Source organism: Panthera uncia, chromosome A2 (genome assembly GCF_023721935.1).
Source record: "Panthera uncia isolate 11264 chromosome A2, Puncia_PCG_1.0, whole genome shotgun sequence".
Classification (NCBI taxonomy): domain Eukaryota; kingdom Metazoa; phylum Chordata; class Mammalia; order Carnivora; family Felidae; genus Panthera; species Panthera uncia.
In genome coordinates this window covers 78,720,598-78,745,426 of record NC_064816.1, presented here as the reverse complement: position 1 = coordinate 78,745,426, position 24,829 = coordinate 78,720,598, and the positions used below count along the sequence as shown (strand labels likewise).

At 34.6% G+C, this 24,829-nt stretch overlaps 1 protein-coding gene across 2 annotated transcripts in view; it reads right to left on the bottom strand.

Moving 5' to 3' along the window:
- Positions 1 to 2,568: 2,568 nt before the first annotated feature.
- RSBN1L (round spermatid basic protein 1 like) overlaps positions 2,569 to 24,829 on the bottom strand; it is a 65,007-nt gene continuing 42,746 nt past the window's right edge. For both annotated transcript variants that reach the window (XM_049642847.1, XM_049642849.1), the window contains 5 exons: positions 9,468 to 9,605; positions 7,560 to 7,702; positions 4,535 to 4,702; positions 3,370 to 3,478; positions 2,569 to 3,289 (listed from right to left, as the gene is read on the bottom strand). In XM_049642847.1, the coding sequence (XP_049498804.1) occupies positions 2,651 to 3,289; positions 3,370 to 3,478; positions 4,535 to 4,702; positions 7,560 to 7,702; positions 9,468 to 9,605 (1,197 nt within the window). In that variant the 3' untranslated portion in view covers positions 2,569 to 2,650. The remainder of the gene's footprint in view (positions 3,290 to 3,369; positions 3,479 to 4,534; positions 4,703 to 7,559; positions 7,703 to 9,467; positions 9,606 to 24,829) is intronic.

Below are 24,829 nucleotides of genomic sequence, written 5' to 3'. Positions count from 1 at the left end.
CACCACTGAGGTACCTTAGTTATTTTTTTAAAGGTCTGTGTATCAATTTAATAATTTACATAATCACTGTTTATATAGCATAAGATCATATAGAAACTACATCTTAAGTGCTTTATTATTCTGGTCCAACAAACTGGAAGTAACCAAAACAAAACAACAACAAAAAAACCTAACAAACTTGTGTTCAGATAAAGAACTGGAATGTACTAACTAGGAAACCATTAATATAATGCAATATTGAAATAGAAGTTATTTGTGTGTAACAAAGGTAGTCAGAAAGTTCTCAGATTGCATCTGAAGAGGATTTTAAAATTATAACCCGTAAGACAAGGAACATAGCATTATTCAAGGTGACAAGGCTATATCTTGAAATCTGAGCCCAGTGATTTGTATTTCACTTCCAGAGAAATGTATGCATTTTACAAAACATTACGTTTTCAAAATATGGACAAGTTTTGAGTATTTATAAAAGAAACTATACCTAAAAGCAACCACTGTGGTTGTTTTAGATACGTCTTTTAGTTAAAAGTTTAAGGCTCATAATGTTTTGGACGGATACCCTAAAGACATTTTATTACTGTATGATCTCATGCATCTATGTGTATACTACTGGAAAACTGAAACGAAAACGTTGTTAAATATATCACCCTTCAATTAAAAAAAGAAAAACAGAAAAACATTTTAACCACATGCTCTCCTACTTCTCAATACTGGTTTGTTACTAACTTTTGTATCCAAAAGGTAGATGCAAACGATAAATTTAGCTTAAAAGAGAAGATTTAAGTGGTGAAGAGCAGGCTAAGGCAGTAACGTATAAAACAAAATCCCTATTTACATTATCATGATTTATACCTTCCTTATCCCATGAAAATTCCTATGTTACAAACATACTGATTTCCTGTAAACCACTGAGATTTCCTACAATATTTGCCTACCCTTTTAAACTGTGAGCCAGAAATATCACTGCTGCAATTATTTTTTCTCCCTAACCAGAAAGATAAGCAGTTTTATGGGTACCACAAATAAGGCTGGGACAGAAACAATTTAAATAGCAACACTAGCCCAAAAGAACCACAGTTAAAAGTCATCAACCAAAGTAAGAGCCCAGAAAAATACCAAAGGTAAATAAAATTGATCTGCAATGAGTAGAATTCCTTATATCAAAGCATACATTAAAGACATTTGTTTGACTTTCAATTACAGTAGTGGAAGCAGTCTCAAATAGTGCTGAAGTCCATCACTGAAGAGATTTGTTTTAAGCTTTAGGTAGGCACTGGCAATCATGTTTCTACCCTAATTTTACTTTCTAGAGCTTTTTTTGGGGGAAAAAAGTACTCTAAGTTGTTTACCTGCTAAGGTAGGGAGAAGGATCCTTAGAAAAATGAGGTAACACATCTTATTTTGTTAGTTCTATCTCTGTATGGCAGCTGAGTCATTGCCCTTACGATTTTGTATTTGTCGTATTTTCCTCCTGGTCTGCAAGAAAAATGTAAAAAAGGATTTTAACTGCTCACAACTAAACATTCTGTAACTAAAGATTTTTACTCAGCTTCTATGAAGTATATATAGTACAGATGCTGATTAGTAAGAAAATTTTCTCAACTTATTCCACACACTACAGAGAAAATTTACCTTAGGGCTATGCAATCTGGCCACAAAACTTCATTAGTTAGAAGAGTTAGGTATCACTAACAGACCTTGTTTCTCCCAACTTTATAAAACTGTTTCTATTACCTAAACTGCTTTCTTAATGTTGAATATAAATATTTTAAAACATATTCCAGGGAGTGAGGCTAGGAAGTTTCACATATTCATCTTATTCAGCAATTTAAGAAGTTATGCAAAATATGATATACATATATATATTCCCATACATACACACGTATATAAATATGCTTTCATAACTGAACCTTGGTTTTAAAAATGCTTACACAGTGTGGAGAATTTAAATATTCACTAGATTTGAATACGTACATTGCACTCCATTACCACTCTAAATGCATACACCAGCAGAAACATAATAGATCAAATGATTTAACTGAATTGTCAGTTTGTCTTTTTGCAGACCCAACAGAAAACATATTTATTATTATGAACCTTTATTAAGTGGCTCACATTTCAGTATAAATCACACTAAAAAGATTTTTTAAAAGCTATTTACACTACAGTGCTGACACAGTAAAATGAAAAAAAAAATTGGTATAAATAAGCTCTATGGAAAAGCCTTTAAATTGTCAAAAAAGAATTCTGGCTCATATTACAAAATATATATATATATATGTTAATACATATATATACACATATATATACATACATATGTATACATATATATATGTAACATATATATATATATGTTATATATATATATGTTAATGTCAGCTCTATTCTAAAACCTACAATTCCAAATCAAATGATTTTTTTAAAGACTCCTTTTGTTTAAACCTGTAATGTTTACAGTGCATCTGGCCCTAAGTGCTTTGATACTTCACAGTTATGGACAGGCACTGAGGAATGTTACAAAGCTACATAAACTCTATTTTGTAACAGACTTAGGAGCAAGTCCTTGGCTTGCTTTCAGAATTCATGAATCTTTATTACATTATTAACTTAAAAAAAAAAAAGAAAAGAATTGTAAATGGTATGTACAAATTCAGCACAAAATGTCATCATCTTTTCTATCTTGATTTGAATGTGCTGAACTAGGTTGTCTTGTATCAACTAGACTTATGTGACTTCCAGGACAGAATTCTTCCTTTAAATCTTTGTTGGTATTTTCAAATTTAGAGTCCACGTCAATCTTAAATTCTGTAAATTGAACATGATCCAATTTTGCTTTAACATTCTTGCCATCCATATTCGGTGCTCTAGTCTTTTCAGGAATATAAACATTCACAGGTTCTTCCTTGATTCTTACAGATGGAATAGGTTCATGTTTAATCTGCTGCAGTTCAGATTTAGAATGAAGTTTGTCTGAAAAATTAGAATCCAAGGAGGTTTTGCTTATAGCACAAAGCATGTGGTCAGTGTGAGGTCCAAGAACTGATGATGTGGTATCTGGTGATGTGCCTGTTTCATGAGTAGCTGTATTCTGTACAGTGTCCTCCTCTAAGTGATATAACTTGAGCCGAACATGCCATGCTAAACTGCATACAGCTGAAACTGTCTTGAACTGATGAACAACATTCCTTGGAATAAAATAAATGTCATTATCATACAGCTGAATTCTGGCATAACGGATGCCTTCCCTCCTCAGTTGATTAAGTTTTGCATCATCAACCCACTGGACACACTAAAAAAAGAGGCAGAAATACCAGTAAGTCTTTTCCACAATAAAAATTAAACTGAAGACAATAATGGTTAAAGATATACCTGGGACAGTGGAGGTTCATGTAAATCTAACTGCATTCGTTGAACTACTTCTAAGAAATCTTCAGCATGAAAACAAATTACATCTTTGGTTATTCGGGGTTGAGCAGGCCTACAAAAACATGAAACAATGAAGAATCTTCCATTAATGTTTCACTCAGTTAAGTCCTTATTAAATTTTATGGTCAAAACAAAAGTACTTAGAAATAAAGTCAAAATGTTTAAATATGTAAAGACCACTTAACATATTTAAACAAAGGGATAAAACCATGAGTTTTGGCTTAAACATAAGTAGAACAACTCGCTTCATTTTATTATAGCTATGTATAACCGTATTTTGAAAAAGTAAAATAATTTGAATTGGTTAATTATAGAAATCAAAAAAGTAAGGGATTATCTTGAAGGTTAATACTTCAGCAAATTAAATGCTAAAGACGAAATTACTAAATAAAAATTAGAGGTAAATATGAGAAGAGAATACTTTCAATAAAGACATATATAACCGCAATTATGTGTAAAATTCCTAAGTCACTCAATAAATTAAGAGACATTCACTAGAAAAGTGCTACTAAACTATTACCACTCTATTTGCGGAGGATTAACAGTCTTTATAATTCTAAAAAATCCCCAAATTCGTCAATTAAGTAGCAATATACAAATACATTTTTATAGAACATGATAAAAAATGGATTTTGAAATGAAATTCCAAGCAACAGAACTACAAAACAATCATACCAGGGCAAATCATAAACAGATTTTTAAAAACCAGTGATAAAGAGAAAATCTACAACTTATACATTACACTGATACACAGGGAAAGTAGGGTAAGATCATCAGGGACAATGATGACACAGTAAGCACCAAGTGAACCTTAGTTTTTCTTTAACCTTAGTTAAGGCAATTGTTTTACTTCTCATCACTTAGAAAATCAAATTATTATGGTCCAACCCAAAAGAGTAAAAGCACATTTCTAACAATTAAAAAATGTTAGTGCAGTCATACAATTAGTCATACAAATACAGAGAAAAATGGAACTTTCTTTCCCCACAGGAAGGAGAATTACTGAGAAACTTCCCAAGAAAAATTTTAGAACCCAAAAACCTTTCATTAAAATAGCAGCAGTCAAAAAAAAAGAAAAAGAAAAGAAAAAGCAGTAGTTAATACATACCACTCTCCACAGTGCACAGCCTTCAACACTCCAACAGCAGCTGTAGTCTGTCGTTCAAAACCTTGTCCTATATGATCTGCATGGGCTCTTGTCCTGTCTTCAAAGAGCATCTCACGGGGCTCACTGGTTCGAGGTAGGTACTGCAGGTTTTTTATTTCATTGGTAGTTCTGTTAAAATAAAATCAAAGATAGACAGGTAGGAAGGAAGGAAGGAAGGAAGGAAGGGAGGGAGGGAGGGAGGGAGGGAGGGAGGAAGGAAGGAAGGAAGGAAGGAAGGAAGGAAGGAAGATAAATAGAGGAGGTGGGGAAAGAGGCTGGCCTACGTATTAAAGCTTAATCGCCTTCAAACATTTGTATTGATGTCCTGAGGCTTAACTGCCATCAAGGATTTAGTAATTACATAATTCAGACAAAAGGAAATTTTACATCACCTGTTCCCAAATCAAGTTCTATTTTTAAAATGAACAAGTACAAACAAAAATGCATATAATCCCCTCCTTTTTCTAACAGTCTTCACAAAAGTGGCCACTGTAAGGTGGATAAACAACTAAATCATAGATGTTGTGGTTTACCCAGGTTCCCTTCCAGAATCTTTACCTGAGGTTTGGGTCTTATCTGTAGAACCATGCCCCTCATTCAAATCACGTGGCTAATGTAAGATATATTATCTGGAACAAACAGGTAACTTTCAAAAATGGGTTAATTAATATTAATAGAATACCTACTGTATATTAGGTGCTATCTAGGCACTGCAGCTAGTGAACAAGACAGTAGTGAATAAAACAGACAAGTTCCCTACTTTCATAGGAGTTGATATTCCAGTGGAGAAAGACTAACAAATAAATAGGAAGAAAATACCAAGTAGTAAGTACTTCCACAAAACATGCATGATTTATTGGAGGCAGAAAGGAAAACCTTAGCTCCCTCTTAAAGGACATCCACCTGCATTCCCCTATGGCTCACCTAGATAAGCATACAGAAGCTGCTACTTAGTCTCATTCAATGCAAAAACCCTCTAATTTTGCTGCAAAAGGGGAAAAGGGTGAGAACAATTTCTTTGGGAGTCATCATCTTGTTTATCTTCCTATGTGGTTTTCTGTTGCTTTCAGAGACAAATCCAGATTGCCCCCATAATTTTCTCCTCTCATCCTAGACTTAACCCCTAGAATCACTCTTTCTTATTAGTTCTCTAATTTCCCACTGTCCATCTCTACTACCACTGCTCTTTGTGCACTCTTGTATTACAACACACACACACACACACACACACACACACACACGTGATGCTACAACATACTTTTTTGCCTTTTGTGACTATGTTCTACAGGTGCCAGAAAGCTAGATGATAATTCCTGTGGAAAGCTAACAGGCTTTCAAGCCTACAATTCTAGTGTCATTAACACCACATTCTAATGAATTAAAACTTTATATGAAACATTTAGCACAGTGCCTTGGGCAATATTGTTATAAGTTGGTCAGACTACTACGTGATATACAATCATCACATATACATGGATCCTAATCCCTGAGGGCAGGCAGTTTCCTCAGAGGGCTGGTGAACTCCCTTAAATCACATGTAAAATTCTGTGTATATCTGCACTGTTCTGGGGAGAGGCTTTCACAGTCTATTTCTCACTACAAAGAATGCTGAAATTAACATTCTTATACATTTACCTTTGGTGATTTCATTTCTTAGGACAGATTCCCAAAAGTAGTAGTGCTGGATCAAATAGTATATATGCATTAAACTTCATGAGCTATTGTTAAATTACTTTCACAGAATGATTATAGCAGCTCACCTTTCTACCAACAATATATAAATGGTTCTGTTTCCTCATACCTCCCAGCCTCTAATACTTTTTTTTTGCCAATGTAATAGGTAGAAATAGTATCTCATGATTCTTTTAATGTAACTGGCTGAAGCCTATTTTTCTACTGGGTTGTGTTACATTTTTGTTGTGAATTTGGGAATGCTTTTTGTATATTAACTTTAGTCTGGCACACAATATAAATGTTTTAGTCCAGTCTATCATGGTTTTGAACTTTGTTGTTCATGTCTTTTTTCTCACAAATAGTATTACTATTATACTAGATAATACTAGATAGTATTTCTATCTTATTTCTATCTTATTTTCTATCTTATTTCTATCTTATTTCTATCTTATTTTCTTTCTTATTTTCTATCTTATTCTATCTTATTTAAACCTACTCCTAGGTTTAAAGTTTTTATTCTTTTAATTTTTTATCTATTATGTTCAAATCTCTGACTTCTTGATAAGGGTTTGAGATAAGGGCTATGGTTTTGTTTTCTTTCAAATGGACTTCAATTATGCCAGCATTACTCATTAAATAAATCTTCCTTTTCCCATCCATCTCATACATTAAGGTCTCAACATATTTTGATCTATTTGGATACTCTATTGTATTCCAGTGATGTTTTTGAGCTTTACAATAATTTTTAATATCGAGTAATACAAGGCCCCCTCACTTATCTTCTCTTTCACAGTTTTCTTGGAAATTTGTTGACTTTACTTATCCTTCCTTCTGAACTTTAAAATCATTAAATCCAGTGCTGGAAGTGTGAGTCCAACTGGAATGCTAAAAATTTCAAAAGACACTCATTTTTATCCAATCTAGAACACAGTAGGGTTTTCCATTTATTTAGGTTATTATTTTATATCCTCCAGGAGATGTTTTAGTTTTCTTAATATGGGTTCTGAATATTTCTTATTAAATTTATTCCAAAATAGTTTATAATGTCTTTGTTGTGAATGACATTTTTTCCCATTCCTACTTACAATTTATTGTAATTTGCCTACATTACTCAAGCCTCATTTATATTTGATATTTTATATAAAAAAATTAATCAGCACGTGTAGCCATTTTTGAATTTACATTTAAAGTATGCTCTAAACCTTCCCTTCCTTCTTTCTCCAATTTCCAACAAACACACACACACACACACACACACACACCCAGTGTACAGACATCTATCCCTGGCAATAAAAATTTGTATTCAACATACCTTTTCCTTTTGAAAGGTGACTTTGGCATATCGGCCACAGGGATCATTTGTTCTCCTGGGCGCACCCACATGATGGGACCATCATCACTGTCTTTTCGACTCTCTAATTTTAGACTAGATAGTGTCCCCCATGGCAGTGTACACTAGAGGCAAAGAGTTACACAGAAACCAATTATTTTCAAAATGCATCTTCCAACATACATTAAAGAATACTGCCCCCTTGACAAACTTTCATATATACCTTTATACTTATACATTTAAAACACATACCTATATTGAATATATTCCTATGTATTTATACATTTTCCTTCAAAAAATTCTATTTCAAACATATCAAGAGTAATTATTCTCAGATGGTTCTCTCCTCTAACCCTGGCAGAATATGATTTACTACATTCATCATCTGTTATTCCTCCTTCTACCAAATAAAAGGGTCATATGATGTTAATAAGCCGGCAAAATAAGCAAGTGTTCTCCATGAGAATCCATAAAAATGAACTGAGTTATAAAAACTAGGCATCTCAAAAAAAAAAAAAAAAGATACCTCTATGAATAATTATCATCAAAACCTAACAAAACGAAAAGGAAAACCAAACCAAAGTCAAAACTTATTTCTGTTTAGTAGTTGCTTGAAGAGGTTGCTGGTCTAAAAGCAACTTTTTTTTTTTTTTTTTTTTTTAAAAAAAAAAGAGAAAAAAAATGTCTAAGGGCCATTGTCCTGGGAATGGTGAAAATGGTATTAAAAAAAAAAAAAACAACAAACATTTATCCTATCATTTCCAAGAAAGGGGAGGATTGTCACATGAAATTTCCCCTGAAAGAATGCATTTAGCTCATTTGCCTTTAAAATTAAAATCTGAAACAATGATGTTTAAATAATGGTATATATTTTTTTTAATTTACAGTTTATTTTGAGACAGAACGAGAGAAGGAGAGTAGAGAGGGAGAGAGAGAGAATTCCAAGCAGGCTCCAAGCTCAGCACACAGCCTGACACGGGGCTCAAACTCACGACCTGTGAGATCACGAACTGGGCTAAAACTGAATCGGATGCTCAAGCAAGTAAGCCACCTGGGCACCCCTAAATTACGCATTTTAAAAATACCACTCAAAATAAATGCAATCAAATTCCATGATTTCACTAGTAAAGGAATAAAAAAAATATAAGGGGAATGGAATGGAGTGAAAAAGTTAGAAAAGATATGCATACACACATAGATTAGAAAATGGAACAAGAAAGTGAAAAAAGAAGCTATCTACAGCGAATTATGTAGCAAATATTAGAGATAAAGGGATCCTGTCATATTCTGACCTTTAAATTACTGATGAAAGAACTACACAGCTCAGAAATTTCTCTCTCGGTGGGACAGTCCCAGCAGCCCACAAGAAGAAATATTTTCTAGAATGCAGAGATTATTGAAAAAATAAATCTGGCTAGTAATCATTTAAAAAATTTAAAAGGGCCTTAAAGCCACATAGTCTAAATGCAATGTTTTATGGATGAGGAAACTGAAGTCCAGAAAGTTTAAATGGCTTGCCCATCCCAGGCAAGTAGAGCCAAGATTGAAATACAGAGCTATAATCTCCCAAGCCAGTTTTCCACAATGCCAAACTGCCATTACTTTGTCCTAAACACTTAATTTGTAGGCATCCTTCCTGTACTTTAAATCCTCTGGTACTCAGTTGATACAAAGCTGACAAACGGATGGAACCTAATTTCCTCAAGTGGGAGCAACAGGCAAATGTTACTCTGGTCCACCACTTAGCTCTGCCATTATAATCAGTACCTGAGAGGTCATGTGCACACACACTACACAAGAATTCTATTTCTGAAACAACCATGATTTGTGTCACCCATAGTGTGAAAGTGACACCCACGATTTAGACTGCTTGATACTGTTTTCTCTTACTTTTAAAAATGGTGAATCTTCCAACATGTCAAGGAACTCAGGGAAGTAATCTCCCACTTCTTCATCAACTGCTCCCACCAAGCTGATCTGTCGCATTGGGCCAGCTCTGTAAGTACCGTGAGAATATGTTCTTTTTACCTGAAGGATATGGATTTAATTAAAAGTTACACATAAGATAATGTTTACTATCATTCTGTAACACTAAATTATACTGTCTGAGAACATAAGAACATAATGTGAGGTAAGCAAAACAAAACAAAAGCCTTTACAAACAGTTAAAGAAAAAAAAAAGCATGAAAAAAAATCCATACTAAGGCAAGCTATTTTACCTTCTCTAGCTATTTCTACACACTGCTTATAAAACCACAGATGAGATCAACAGCATAATTCTAGACACTAACTTCTCACAATACAGTTAATTATATGATCTATAAGGCCAATTAAATTATATTAAAAAGTTGTATACCAGTTTTTCCTAAATGCCTCATATCTTTTTATTGGAATTTCCCCCTGAAATGTTACATTTATCCGATACCAGTGGTTTATATGTCTGAAAGGCCACCAGGAATGATTTTCCCTTCTAGATCATACATTATTACCTAGGATCCAGTTTATTTTTATGATTAACTCTGATAAAAACTACTAGAGATTGAGAATCTGGAGTCCTAGGTTCCAACTCTACCTTTGCTATCTACCAGCTATGTGACCTTCAGAAATCACATAAATTCCTTGAGTTTTAGTTTCCTTAAGTGGAATGATTTACCTCAGATTGCTGAAGAACACTTAACAATTATATAAAGCTATAAAGCCACCTGCACAATGCTAGCAAATGGGCGGCATTCGAGTATCAAGTGAAGTAAAACAACCCACACCTCAAGAATCTTGGTACTTGAATTCTAACAAGCACATTTAAATCCTGCAAAGAAATCTATGCTGTTTCATATCCTAATGGGAGTAAACAAAAATCTTTATAAGGCAAAACAACTTCCTTTCATAAACTTTAAGCAAAATCCTAATTATCTTTTTCATCTCTGGATTAGCTTTGGTGGGCACTAAATTTAGGGAGATCAAAGTATCTCACTTTGCCTGGGTCTATGGCAGTTTTAAAATTCAAAGTCCTATATATCTCAAGAGGCAAACCTGGAATGGTTAGGCTTTTGTCACATCATGGATACACTCTTAAAAGATATTCACATCACAAATCAAATTCCTATTATCACAGATGGCACAGATAGTCTTATGTACCCAAGAATGTAAGCCCTCCACCCCCATATTAAAAAAAAAAAAAAAAAGATGACAAAAATTCCATCACAATAGATTAATTTGACTCAAATACTAGAGAATTTCACTTCATTTTTATTATAATCAGCAAAAGCAATTAACAATGATACGTTAATTCCTTAATAAGTTTATTTACCAGAATTCCAAGTTTAAGTTTTGATTAACTGTCAAAAAGTCACTTCTTAGAACCGTAACACACTCTTCCAATCCTCAAGTTAAAAAAAAATTGGAAGTTCTGTGTCCCCATTTTGTACTCATGACTTCATCTTTTTTCCTGTATCCCAAAAGTTCTTAGCATCTTCAATACTGAGAGAGCTAAATGTTAAGATCTGACTGTACTCTAGAGGTTCTAGATGGTTACATGTACTAACAGTACCACAAGAAAATTAGTCATCAGTGTGCATTCTGTAATGTAGTCTAACAAAGCTAAAGGTTATTATCAATTCAAAATTAAGCAAATTTACCAGAACGGACATAACATTAATTCTATTAGGTGATTCTGAGTTTGTGGCTTCAGTTTTGGATCTGCATATGATTGTATTAACAGACCTCATGGCCATTCAGTGAAATCAGACCTACAGTGCAAAACTCAAGTTTTCCAAGTGCTTTGAAATACATTATTTGACCTGTAAAAGTCACAGTAAGATAATAATATTTCCACTTCAAACCAAAGTTCTGTGCCTCAAATCTCCTTAATTTGTTTAACTCAGATAACTCATCTAAATCATTAACTAGTTCTGGGGCGCCTGGGTGGCTAAGTCTTAGGTTAAGCGTCTGACTTCGGCTCAGGTCATGATCTCACAGTTTGTGAGTTCAAGTCCCTCCTCGGGCTCTGTGCTGATTAAGCACAGAGCCTGGAGCCTGCTTTGGATTCTGTGTCTCCCTCTCTCTCTGCCCCTCCCCCACTCGCCCTCTGTCTCCCTCTGTCTCTCTCAAAAATAAATAAAACATTAAAAAAACTTTTCTAATTATTAACTAGTACTAACAAAGCCAAAATCAAGGAAGTCTTTGCCACCCAGCTTGTTCATTCTACGACATCACAATATCAACAACAATCAACTGAATAATTGGGGCAGTGACTCAATGATCAACTAAATAATTTGGGAAGGAGGAATCTTCAACAATCAAATTCTTCTAAAATACTAAGCACAACTCAATTTATGAGCTCTCCTAAAGAAATAGGCACTTTGAACATACTTTTCAAGAAAAGTCAAATGGGTGGTGGTCCACTGGACTTTCTTTCCAAGTGCAAAAATTAAATGTGTGCATATAAAAGATAACACCAAGAAAGAATGCTCTTTAATGTGAATGTTAGGAATCAAAGATAATCTTCTCTGAGGAAATGTAAATATGAAATCATAACAATTTATGTAATAGGTAAAAACAGGTCTTACTATACTTGAAATAATTTTTTTCGCAAATAACTGAGGTAGTTTTCTGAGTTCTACCTAGCAGTTGCCATGCAATTCAAATTGCTTCCATCCTACAAAAAACAAAAACCTACTAAAAGCATTAAACTATAGAGAAGATGAGATAAATACAGTAATCAGAAAACCAGAACTAATTACTAACAAATTTAACATTCAGCCCTCTTAAGAGTATAATTTCTGTGTTTAAATGTTAAGTAAAAATGTATCATTTAGTAACTGAAAAAATGGGTAAAGCTTCTTGGATGATAATATTAAAGACAAATGATAATGTCTTATCTTATAACTTAAGTACTTCACTAACTGACTTAACCAGATGTTAACCAGATGTTATCTTAGCCTAGAATGATTATTAATTGAAAGGAACATATTGACCTAGTCATCTCATTTCAAATTACCTTTACATTAATTTCTAAGTTATAAACGTTGTTGTTTGTTTAAAACTAAAATGAAACGTGCTCGCTTTGGCAGCACATATACTAAAACGAAACACATCTAAATTAGTACAGACTAATTAAAAACTATTAAAAACTTTAACCTAATACATTAAATAAATTAGAACAAACTTGAGTCCCCCTCCCACCATTTCTATTTTGAGGCCACCTAAAAAGAGGCTATATCTTTTGATGATGTTTTAAAATATGGTCCTATTATAAGTCATAAATATTTCAAAAGATAATTGGGAAAAACTAAATTTTCAAGAGTAAAGTAATATAGACTCTAGTCGTCAGCTTATAATCTTAAATATTGTATTTGAATCTTTATAGTTCTTGTCACCTCATGGCAAAATACATATATATTATATATGAAATTTACTTATATACATAATTTGCTATAATAAAAGTACAGGTCTCTCTCCTTTTCACCAAAATGTGCTAAAACTGTAAAATACATCCTACTTGTCTACTATTAAAACCACACAGGTAGGGGCGCCTGGGTGGCGCAGTCGGTTAAGCGTCCGACTTCAGCCAGGTCACGATCTCGCGGTTCGTGAGTTCGAGCCCCGCGTCGGGCTCTGGGCTGATGGCTCGGAGCCTGGAGCCTGTTTCCGATTCTGTGTCTCCCTCTCTCTCTGCCCCTCCCCTGTTCATGCTCTGTCTCTCTCTCTGTCCCAAAAATAAATAAAAAACATTGAAAAAAAAAAAAAACACACAGGTAAATTCTACTAAAAGTATGGTCTTTATATAAACTATGTATACTTATCTATCATGTTCAAAAACAAAACAGTAATTTTCTTCTAAAACATTTATTCTCCAAATATTAAAGATAATACTCTGATAACTCAATACGATGGATACAAATATATTTAAATTTAAAACTACATTTTAAAAATTAAACTGAAGTCATCAAAATCTTACTTACAAAATTTCACAAAAGTAATTTTGTGAAAGCAATCTTTTAAAATACACTGTAATATAACTTTTAATTATATACCACTTAACTTTGTAATTTCATAACCCAATATTCAAACATAGACTAAATTAGTCGGAATCACTAATTTAATGTTTTAAACATGGCATATTACACATAATAATGCATTCAAATTCAAAAAGTATGTATCTCTTGATAAAATATACAGATGGCACTTAAGTGGTTACAACAAAATGTAAGAATATGATCCACACACCTTTCACAAAAAAATGTAAGTACCTCTTGATTTAGAGGACACCTATTTTACTGCAATACTACATAGCAAATATCTATTCTTACATGGAATGAAATTAAACCTACAATATCATAAGATAAAAAGCTTCAACTCTCCAAAAATCATCTATTTAACAATTGTAACTAAAGGGCAGTGGGAGATGAGGGGGAGGAAACAGGTAAGGTTCTAAAGAATCTCTGGAGAGCCAAAATAAATGCCATAAAACCATGACTCATAAAAGGGTCTCTTCTGACGTATGTTTCTACATTAGGCACAATCCTAACTAAACTCTAAAATCATAAAGGATAAGAAATCACAAATGTGAAGTGGGGAGTGGTGACAAGAAGCAGGCATACATATTTGCAACTCCCCTAGCATGCATTAGAGCATCAGAATGACAAACCTAGACTGAAAACAGAGTTAAATTGTATTGCATATGCTTTTAAAAAGGGTATTTTCATTAAAATCTTGGTACCTAAAACTATGGGCTTCCATTATCTAGAAAAACCACCTATCTGAAAAATATCACATCCTGATGACACTGGATATGAGATTACTTTATTTGCTTTGACTCACTTCAGTAAACAGTAGTCAAGCCATCAGTTTTCTGATGCAGTTAAAAAGTTTACTAGAAAATATCAAAACGTGTCACTGCTTTAAAACAAATCCTATATGCTGAAAGAAAAATGCATTGTTACAAAAAGTACACATATTTTTCCTCTCAATTTAGGTACACTCAAAAGACAACACAATAAAAGATAGAAATGACATTTTTGCTTATATTTAAATAGTTAAATTAAGCTCATCTTTAAAAAGTGCCTGTTAGAAGCAGATGGAATATTTTTAATCTAAATCTCCTCCCTATAGCTCCCTTCACCACCGCCCCCCCCCCCGCAAAACCTACCACCATCATGATTGCATGTTTACCTTTCCCCTCTCATATTCTTTATAAATGTTATAAAGGGAAAAAAAAATCAGGAATAGGAAACTTCTTGTACCCAATGCCTGTTTAAGTGTCAAAAACAAAATCTAAGAAGTTCTGGTTAACAAGAAATGAACTGTTTAATTAAATCATGTTTAAACCGAAATCCTATTCATCATTCCTCATGAAAAGTAATCTTTAAAATAAATGAACAAAAAGAAGACCTTATGATTCTGAGGTCGGCCTGCTTACAAAAAGAAAAAAAGTAGACTTTCTGACAAGAAAAACGCAGCCAAAAATAAATACGTAGGACTCAAAACTGTTTTATTTTATGTATAAATATGGCTACAAGGGAAGAAGCAAATATGGTAATAAGTAATTAAAAAAAAAAAACATGAAGAATGACTCATGTGAAACAACTTGCTGCTTCCTAAAATATGTTTCTTGATATGCCAGCCCCTGCAAAGAGGATTCTATACAGTCCAATAAATTTCGGAAACTCTTCCATGTGGGAGGTTTACCACACACAGGGACTATTAGCATTTCTGTGAGGTCTCAAGGTAAACATAACTTATTTGACCCAGCCTTACACAAACTATTCTGGCTTCAAAACCAGTTTTTCTCATACTTGTTTCAGCATGCCTACCAACATCCTGAGATAGTAATGGTTCCACAGAATAATAGTGAGCCATAATAAATACAGAAGATATTACAGATGTTCCTAGCTAGCTAGTATCATCATCAATCTGAAGAAAACACAAAAACAGGATAGTTATCAGAACCAAAAATTTAGGGGGTGAGGGCAGAAGAGGCTGTCAATTCTGCTGGGTGTTTTGAGGGGAGAGGGGGAAGGAGAGGGAAAGTCTTATTTAAAAAAAAAAAAAAAGCTCATCCCATTCTTACTGAGGCAAATCTAAAATCTAACATAAATGAGTGTGCCACAAGGGGGAGCCATTCCCCATCACATCTGGCATATCCTTTCAAATCAAAATCTAACAGGTAATGACATTTAGTCAACATTCTATTTCAAAAATATCCATGTAACTTCAACTAAAATTAGGATAAAAATATCATTATTCATTTTTAAAACAGTACAATAAAGGAAAAAGTCCCCTTTCTCATTTAGAGCACCTGGCACTTGCTACAGTAATGTTTTGCATAGATCTGCTCCTAAGCATTCAAGGAAGATGGGACAGGCACAAATGGTCAAAATAAAATTTTAATACAAATGCAGCCAATGGTTCAAAGATGGCATATCTAATCATTTTTACTGGCCTAAAACAGTGAATGACCCCAGCAAGAAGCCAACAAATGTTAACTGTCTCATTCTGCAGAGGGACAAAGCTTAACAAATCAGATCAGATTTAATAACTTTCACTATTAAGGTACCAGCCATTTAATCATGAGTTAACATCGTGACCTAAGTTATTTGATACAAACAACTCAGAACCAAGATGAAATAAAACCAGGATTCAGAGTTTGGGGAGGGGAAAGGTGGTCAGAAGATAAGTGCTCTGGTTTTCATATTCTCACAGCTCCAACTACAGTGTTCAGAGTATGTGCTGATTAAATACTGAGTGACAAGAAAGAAACCTCATTTATACCTTAACAGATAAAACTCCTGTCTTACTTGCCTTTTTGTCTTCCTACTATCAAATGAATATTTGAACAAAATGGAGATGGTAGAAAAACTAGGACAAATGTGGAGATTGCAAATGATGGCCAAAAATTCTTCCCAAGCATGTATGCTCACTTTTTTAAACTTTTTTTTTTTTTAATGTTTATTTATTTTTGAGACAGAGAGAGAGAGACAGAGCATGAACAGAGGAGGGGCAGAGAGAGAGGGAGACACAGAATCTGAAACAGGCTCCAGGCTCTGAGCGGTCAGCACAGAGCCCGACGCGGGGCTCGAACTCACGGACCGTGAGATCATGACCTGAGCTGAAGTCGGACGCTTAACCGACCAAGCCACCCAGGCGCCCCTAAACTTTTTTTTAAATGTTTATTTTTGAGGGAGAGACAGAGTGCAAGCCGGGGAGGGGCAGACAGGTAGACACAGAATCCCAAAACAGGCTCCAGGCTCTGAAATGTCAGCACAGAACCCAACACCGGGCTCAAACTCACAAATCTCGAGATCACGACCTGAGCCGAAGTTGGACACTCACCCCACTGAGCCACGCAGGCGCCCCTGTGTGCTCACTTCTAAGCAACATGACTGCACCAGTCCTATCATCAAGAAGTGAATCTGGGCCTGGCTATTTCACTTCCTTTGGCCAACAGACATTAGCAAACCCAACAGAAGCAGAGGTTTGTGCACTAGGGATTGCCCTCTTTCTGCTCTGTGGAGTCCTGCACCTGCCACCATGTGTATGAGCCTAGGCTAACCTGCTAGATGATGAGAGAAATGGGATCATCACTCCAGGTGACAGCACAACAACCACTGGACATTCAAGCAAGATCTCTTAAGACCAACTGACCTGCCAATCACCAGACACGTGAATGAAGCCATTCAGCCCCAGCCAACCCAACAAAGACCTTAAGAACTCTCCAGACAGCCCAAAGAATTGTGAGAAATCACTTTAAGCCATTAAGTTTTGAAGGTTTTGTTTGCTGCAGCAAAAGAACTGACAGGCTATTAACTTACAACAAAAATCCATGTATATATGTTTCTGTTCTCCAAAAGACTTTTATCATACACTTTGACTGACATTATATCACTAACCTCAGAGCCACAACACTACTGACATGACATGACCTACTAAAACAACATTATAATTCTACATGGTCTTTAAAATTTTCAGGCAACCTGCAAGGATACAGATGAAGATAGAAAACATAATTACACAAGTAAAAAGAATTCTAAAACCAAAAGAATTCAAAGACTAGGAGGTCTCGATCATCTGTCACTGCCGTGTGTGTGTGTGCGTGCGCACTGTGTGTATACACACACACATATACACAAAAAATTTCAAATTAACACGTTTCAAGGATAAAGGCTGAACAGGTGCAAAAATGAGTTTTTGTGAAAACTACAGAGTAATATTACAAAGATAAACACTATAAAGATCATAGGAACGGTTACATAATTTGTCATCTTTTACTTTCCACAGAATTGAGGACAAATGAATTTTGGTTGATCAGATTTTAATCAGGGAGGAAGGAAATTAGGAAGAAGGGAGGGAAGGAAAGGAGGGAGATAAGGAAACAAACTAGTCTCATGAGGATGGACTTAGTTTGGGTTCCACAAGCCACTGGTAGTCAGGACCATCAGGTTGCACTATGAATAGGTGCAGTAACAATTTTATGTCAGCATATACAGCAGCCCTGCTGGTAGTATTAATTCTCTGGGTCTGATCTAAACTTGGGCATATGAGGACCTATTTTAAGTTGAAACAGATGAGGTTTTATTTACATTTTAAGCTTCAATATTTGCACACAGTACAATACTACAAATAAAGGAAACATAAAATACATATTTTAACATTATTATACTGTTTTATCCACTAAAAAAATAGTGCTAATTCATTACAGATACTCATTATCATGAATTCCTTTTCTTTTGTTAAAATTTTTTAAAGTTTATTTATTTGTGAGAGAGCGCACACGCACATAGCACAAGCAGGGTAGGGCAGAGAGAGAGGGAGAGAAAAAGAATCCCAAGCAGGCTCTGCACTGAAGGGCAAAGCCCAATGTGGGGCTCAATCTCATGAACCGTGAGATCATGAACTGAGTCAAAATCAAGAGTCAGACACTTTAAATGACTGAGCCACCTAGGCGTCCCTATCAACAATTTCTTTAATGCTGCTAAGTGCATTTTCCAAACTAAGATTAAAGAAAAACAGTAAAGGTTAGATTTGCACACTTCCTCTCTATGAACTCATTCAATTATCTCTTCTCGCATGTTTCTAGATCTTTTGAATACTGCTTTTTGGACTGGTTTTGACTAAATCTGAGGTTTTTCAGAATATAAAAGGCAGAAAGAGGAATTAAAGGATAGTGAATTACAAAATTTTAAAATTCAAAACTTCTCTATAGATTTTCTTTCCTCCGCTCTGTAAAAAGTATTATCTCTCAACTATACCAGGTTCTAGTAAACCTAACCTATTGAACTTAGTTAATGAGAGGTCATGATCAAATCATCAAACTAGAACATGAATTTGGCTTTGTTTCCCACACCCTGTCTTTGTTATGGTTGATATTAAGTGAAACTACATTCCAACACTGATACCTCATTTTCTTCCTCCCGTAGAATACTACCATGCATGAGTCCAATAATGTTATCTCAACCAATTCTTTTGGTGAAGACAAATGCACATGGCAGGATGTAGGCTAATTCATTTGACATCACCAAAATATATAGCCTCACTATATGATTCTACTAATAAGCATGCTGCACAATAATGCCATAGGTAAAGGGAAGAAAGGTGCTGAAAGAGAAATAAGGTACAAGACATATTTTCAGTTTCTCAAGATGAGTGTTAATGTCATATTCTAAGAGGTACTCAGAACTTCCAAGTTCTCAAAAACAGTGATAAATAAAATGAAGTCCTCAAATACCTAGGAATGAATCTCAAAAGATGTGTAAGATCTGTAGGATGAAAACCAAAAAATATTATTGAGAGAAAATAAAAAACTAATGAAGGAAAATACCATGATCACAGACTGAAAGATTCAAAATTGTAAAGACATCAATTGTACCCAAACTTAATTACAACTTCAATGTAATCCCAATCAATATCCTAAGCAGATTTTTTGTGGAATCTGACAACTATAGAGTTTATACGCAAATCTAAAGAGCCAAGAAAATCTTGAAGAACAGCAAAATTAATACTTACTCTACTAGATATCAAGAAATATTATAAAGTTATAGCAACTAAGACAAAAAGAATAAGGAAATTGGAAAGAGCCCAGAAATGCACACCATATATACGATTCAGCTGATTTATGGCTAAGAGGACATTGCAATGTAGCATGGAATGGGTGCCTTTTCGATAAATGATCATGTCCATTGAGTACTTATATGAAAAAATATGAACCCTGATGGTGACCTCATATCATATACAAAAATCTATTCAGAAGAACTGTAAATTTAAATGCAAAAGATAAAAGAATAAAAGCTTCCAGAAGAAAACTTCAGAGAATACATTAATGACCTGGGTTAGGCAGAGATTTCTTAAGCAGGACACAAAAAGCACTAATCATAAATGGGAAAAAAAAAAACAAAAAACCTTTATAAATTAGATTACATTAAATTAAGAACTTCTAGTCATCAAAGCACTCTTAAGAGTGAAAAGGCAAGCCTTTTCGAGTAAGAGGATATATGTGCAATACATATAATTGACAAGATTCTTATCCTATCCGCAATATATTAAAAACTCCAACGACTCAATGAAGAAAAAAAAAGCCAGTAGGGAAATGTGCAAAAGAGTAAACTAGTTACTTTTAAAAAGAGGATATCCAATTGGACAATAATTAGATAAAAAGGAACTTGACTTCCTTAGTCATCAGGAAAATACAAATTAAAACTACAATGAGATACTACTACACAGCCACCAGAATGGCTAAAATGAGGAAGACAGACACCACTGAGTGTAGCCAAAGATGTGGTACACTGCTGGTGGGAATGTACATTGGTACAATGACTTTGGAAAACCTGCAGTATCTAGTAAAGCTGAACATGTGCATACTTTTTGATCCTGAAATTCTAATTTTATATACAGAGCCAACAAAAACAAATACATATGCTCACAAAAACACGTGTACAAAAATATTCATAGCACCCCTACTGTAATAGCCACAAACTGGAAACAATTCAAATATTCATCCATATTAAAAAGAATAAATTGTGGTATGGTCATACAACAGAATATCATACAGCAATGAGAAAATAAACTGTTGCTACACACAAGATAGATGAATCTCACAAACATAAAGATAAAAGGAAGGAAGCCACACGGAACAACGCACATACTATTTGATTCTGTCACAGAAATGTTCAAAAACTGGCAAAATTTATCTGTGATATTTGAAGTCAGGAGGTAGTTGCCTGGGTGCTTGTGTATGTGCTGGTGGTGGGGTGCAAAGTAGTGATAAAGAGGGATTTGGAGAAAGCTCTGGCTACTAGTAATATTCTACTTTTTAAAATCTCGGTGTGTTCATTTAGTAAAGATTCATCAAGCTATGCATTTATAATGTGTGCATTCTGTGTATATATATATATATACTTCAATAAAAAGTTTATTTAAAAAATCAATTTAACAAAAGCTTAAAGAAGTTTATCTTTTACAAACATTTTAATGAAAAACGGAAAATAAAACTATCATATGATTCAGCAATTTCACTTCTGGGTATTTATCTCATGGAAATGAAATTACTGTCTTGAGTGGACAGATGCACCCCTATGGTTACTGCAGCATTATTTATAATAGCCAAGACACAGAAAAAGACACAATGTAAGTGTCCATTTGTGGATAAATGGATAAAGAAAATGAGGTGTATATAAGCATACAATGGAGTATTAGCCATTAAACAAAGAAGGAAATCCTGCTGATTCCAGCAACACAGATGGACCTTGCAGGTATTATATATTGAAATAAGTTCAGACAAAGAAAGACAAATACTGTATGATCTCACTTATATGTGGAATCTTAAAACAAAACACAAAACCAAGCTCATAGATCCAGATAAAAGATTGGTGGTTGTCAGAAGTGGGGTGGGAGGGGGTAAGAGAGGGTGAAGGTGGTCAAAAGGTGCAAGCCAATTATAAGATAAGTAGTAAGTCATCGGCATGCAATGTTCAGCATGGTGACTGTAATTAATAATACTGTATTTTATGTTTAAAAGTTGCTAAGAGAATAGAGCTTAAAAGCACTCATCACAAGAAAAAAATCTGCAACTATGTGTGATGGTTGTTAATTTATTGTGGTCATCATTTTGCAATATATACAGATATTGAATCATTAAGTTATACACTAAAACTAACATAATGTTCTACCTCAATTATTGCAATTAAAATTCTCAATAAAAGGGGTGCCTGGCTGGTTCAGTCAGTGGAACATGTGACTCTTGATCTTGGAGTTGTGAGTTCAAGCCCCATACTGGGCACAGAGATTACTTAAAAAAAAAAAAAAAAAAAAAAAAAAAAAAATTAAAGTTAAGAAAAAAAGTTTTGAAAATCTCAATAAAGGAAAGGCAAGAAAGAAAGAGAGAGAAAGAGAGAGAGAGGGAGGAAGGAAGAAAACCTCATGTCCATTAAGCAGTTACTCCCAATTTTCCCTTTCCCCCAGGTCTTGGCAGCTACCAATCTGCTGTTTCTATAGATTTACCTATTCTGGGTATTTCATGTAAGTGAAGTCATACAATATGTGACCTTTTGTGACTGGCTTCTTTCACTCAACATGATGTTTTAAAGGTTCACCCACACTATGTAACAGTATCTGTATTTCATTCCTTTTTATGGTTCAATAATATCCCATTGTGTGCATATATCATAATTCAGTGAACTCCTTATTTGTATATAAAGCATTTGTGGTAATTTTTGACCTTCAGTACTTGCTGAACTCCCTACCATAAATTAACACACTTTTAAGAATCCTCACCCAGAAGTCAGTTGTCACCTATTCAACAAAATGGAAAATTTTAATATCGCACTAAGTCACTATAACAACTCTCTTTATATAACCTGTTAGTAGTCTATGAAATACTGCTAACAACAGCCTTGTGAATTAAATAATATTATCCTTATTTTGTAGGTGAGAAATCGGAGACCAAGAGCTGAAGTAGCAGGCTAGTGTCACAGTGGGTAAATGGCAAGACCCTGACTAGACCCCTTCTCTTTCCATCCACCCCACATCAGAGTTCAAGCAGCTATTCACACTAACCCAGTCACAACTCACTACAATGACTATAAGATATTACTACAAATTAAATTTTGAAGAGAGGTTCTCACATTCAGGACAAGAAAAGGCTCAAGTTATAAACTGGTTTAGCTCTAAATACATGTTTATAACTTAGTCTCTGTAATTCATAAAGCATTTTCCCAAATAAAAACCTATACAAATGGTTAAATAATTTCCTGGAGGGATACCATAAATTAGGTTAAGAGATGGGGGTTTACTGGGAAGAATCAAGAAACCAGAAATAAAAATAAGCTACAAAAAGTATACTCATTTCTCTCCTATTTGCTCTCTTTTGGATTCCATTCAGTTTCAGATAGCTAGCGCCTAAGAACAAACACAAGGCTACCTGCCCCAGTCGGCAGCAAACAACTTCTTCCTTGGTTTCCTCATTTTGTTGTTTTTAATAATGTTTTTATTTATTTTTGAGTGAGAGAGAGAGACAGAGCATGAGCCTGGGAGGGGCAGAGAGAGAGGAAGACACAGAATATGAAGCAGGGTCCAGGCTCCAAGCTGTCAGCACAGAGCCTGATGCAGGGTTCAAACCACGGACCATGAAATCATAACCTGAGCTGAAGTCAGACATTTAACCAAAACTGGGCCACCCAGGCGCTCCTCAGATACCTCGTTCTTAAAAAAACAAGAAATACCAAATGAGTAGTTCAAAGTAGCTCTTTGCTGGATATTCTTCCCCACACCACAGGAATGACTCAATCTGGAGGATCTTGGGGCAGTGAAACATGGACCTTGCATAGGCAGCTTCCTGCTAGTAACTATAAAGCTAAAGAGGTAAAACCTGTCCTTGCAGCTGACAGATCATATAGGGGCGAGAGCCACAGCTGGTAACCAAGAACTCTAGCATCTGCCTAGCGTTTCCTCTATGTAACATGTATTATACCAAAACCCTGGATAGGAAATGAATGGTAGGTGGCTCTTCAAGGACCCGCAACCCACAACCTGGCCACACAGTGGAACAATTAATGAGTCCCAGTATCTCATTTTAATTCATAACAAAAGCACTTATTACACAGTAACATGAAAATTCTTGTTTAATAAAAAATTCCTAATTTGAAAGAAAATGTATTTGGGAGCTATTTGAAAAGCAAATGTATTATGACATTTGAAAGATTACTGAAATAAACTTGCATAGCATGGCAGCAAGAAAGTTTGTGATATAATGAAAATAAGTGGGATTGGAAGTCAAGAGGCCGAGCATAAAACCTAGCACTTAGACGTATAATAAATGACAAATGAATGATCTAGTACCAAAGGACTATGGACAAGTTATTTCTTCTCTCCCTATTTCTAAAATTAGATTGTAATAAGGCTTAAATGAGTTATTACATTTGTGTTTAGAGCAGTTCTTGGCACAGAACTATTTATTGACTAAATAGTAGATACTATTACTAGATACTAATCGATACTATCACTAGTTCCACCACGAGACAGAGGTGTAATCTCAGACAAGTTACTAACCATTCTAGAATTCTATAAAATGACAGTGCTAATAATAGATGCTCTATAGCTCCCCTTCAGCTCTAAAAGAATATTTACATTCTGATTCTCAAACATGTTACATTAAGGAGTATCTTCCCACAGGCACATTAAAACTTTAAGTACTACTGTATTTTCCAGACAATAGTATATTACAGAATATATACCAAACATACAGTGGGGGAAGGGGGCTTGGACATGTGGATATGACTGGACATCCAGACTATCATTTAAGGTAAAAGACTGTAACTTAAACACATATCACAAAAAGAAATAGAATAAGTAAAACAGTTCTGGATGAAGATTGAGGAGATTGTGTTCTACTCCTGACACTGCTACCAAACTTAAAATAGTAAATTACTCCTATCTATGTTTGTTTGCTTATCTGTAAGGTGAGAAAGGTTGCAATACATGATCACTAAGATCTCTTTGGGACTTTTTTCACTTTTTTCCTTCTTTCCAAACTAGCATAATGTCAATTATTACTTAGAAAACTGGGAACTTTAGCACCCATAAATATGAAAAATTGGCTGATCTCCTGGCCTAAGCAAGCAGTCCCTGATCTGAGAGTGGGTGCAAATTGCAATGGCCTTTTATTATTTTTTTAATGTTTGTTTGTTTGTTTATTTATTTATTGAGAGAGAGAGAGAGAGAGAGAGCAGGGGAGGAGAGAGAGAGCAGGGGAGGGGAGAGAGAGA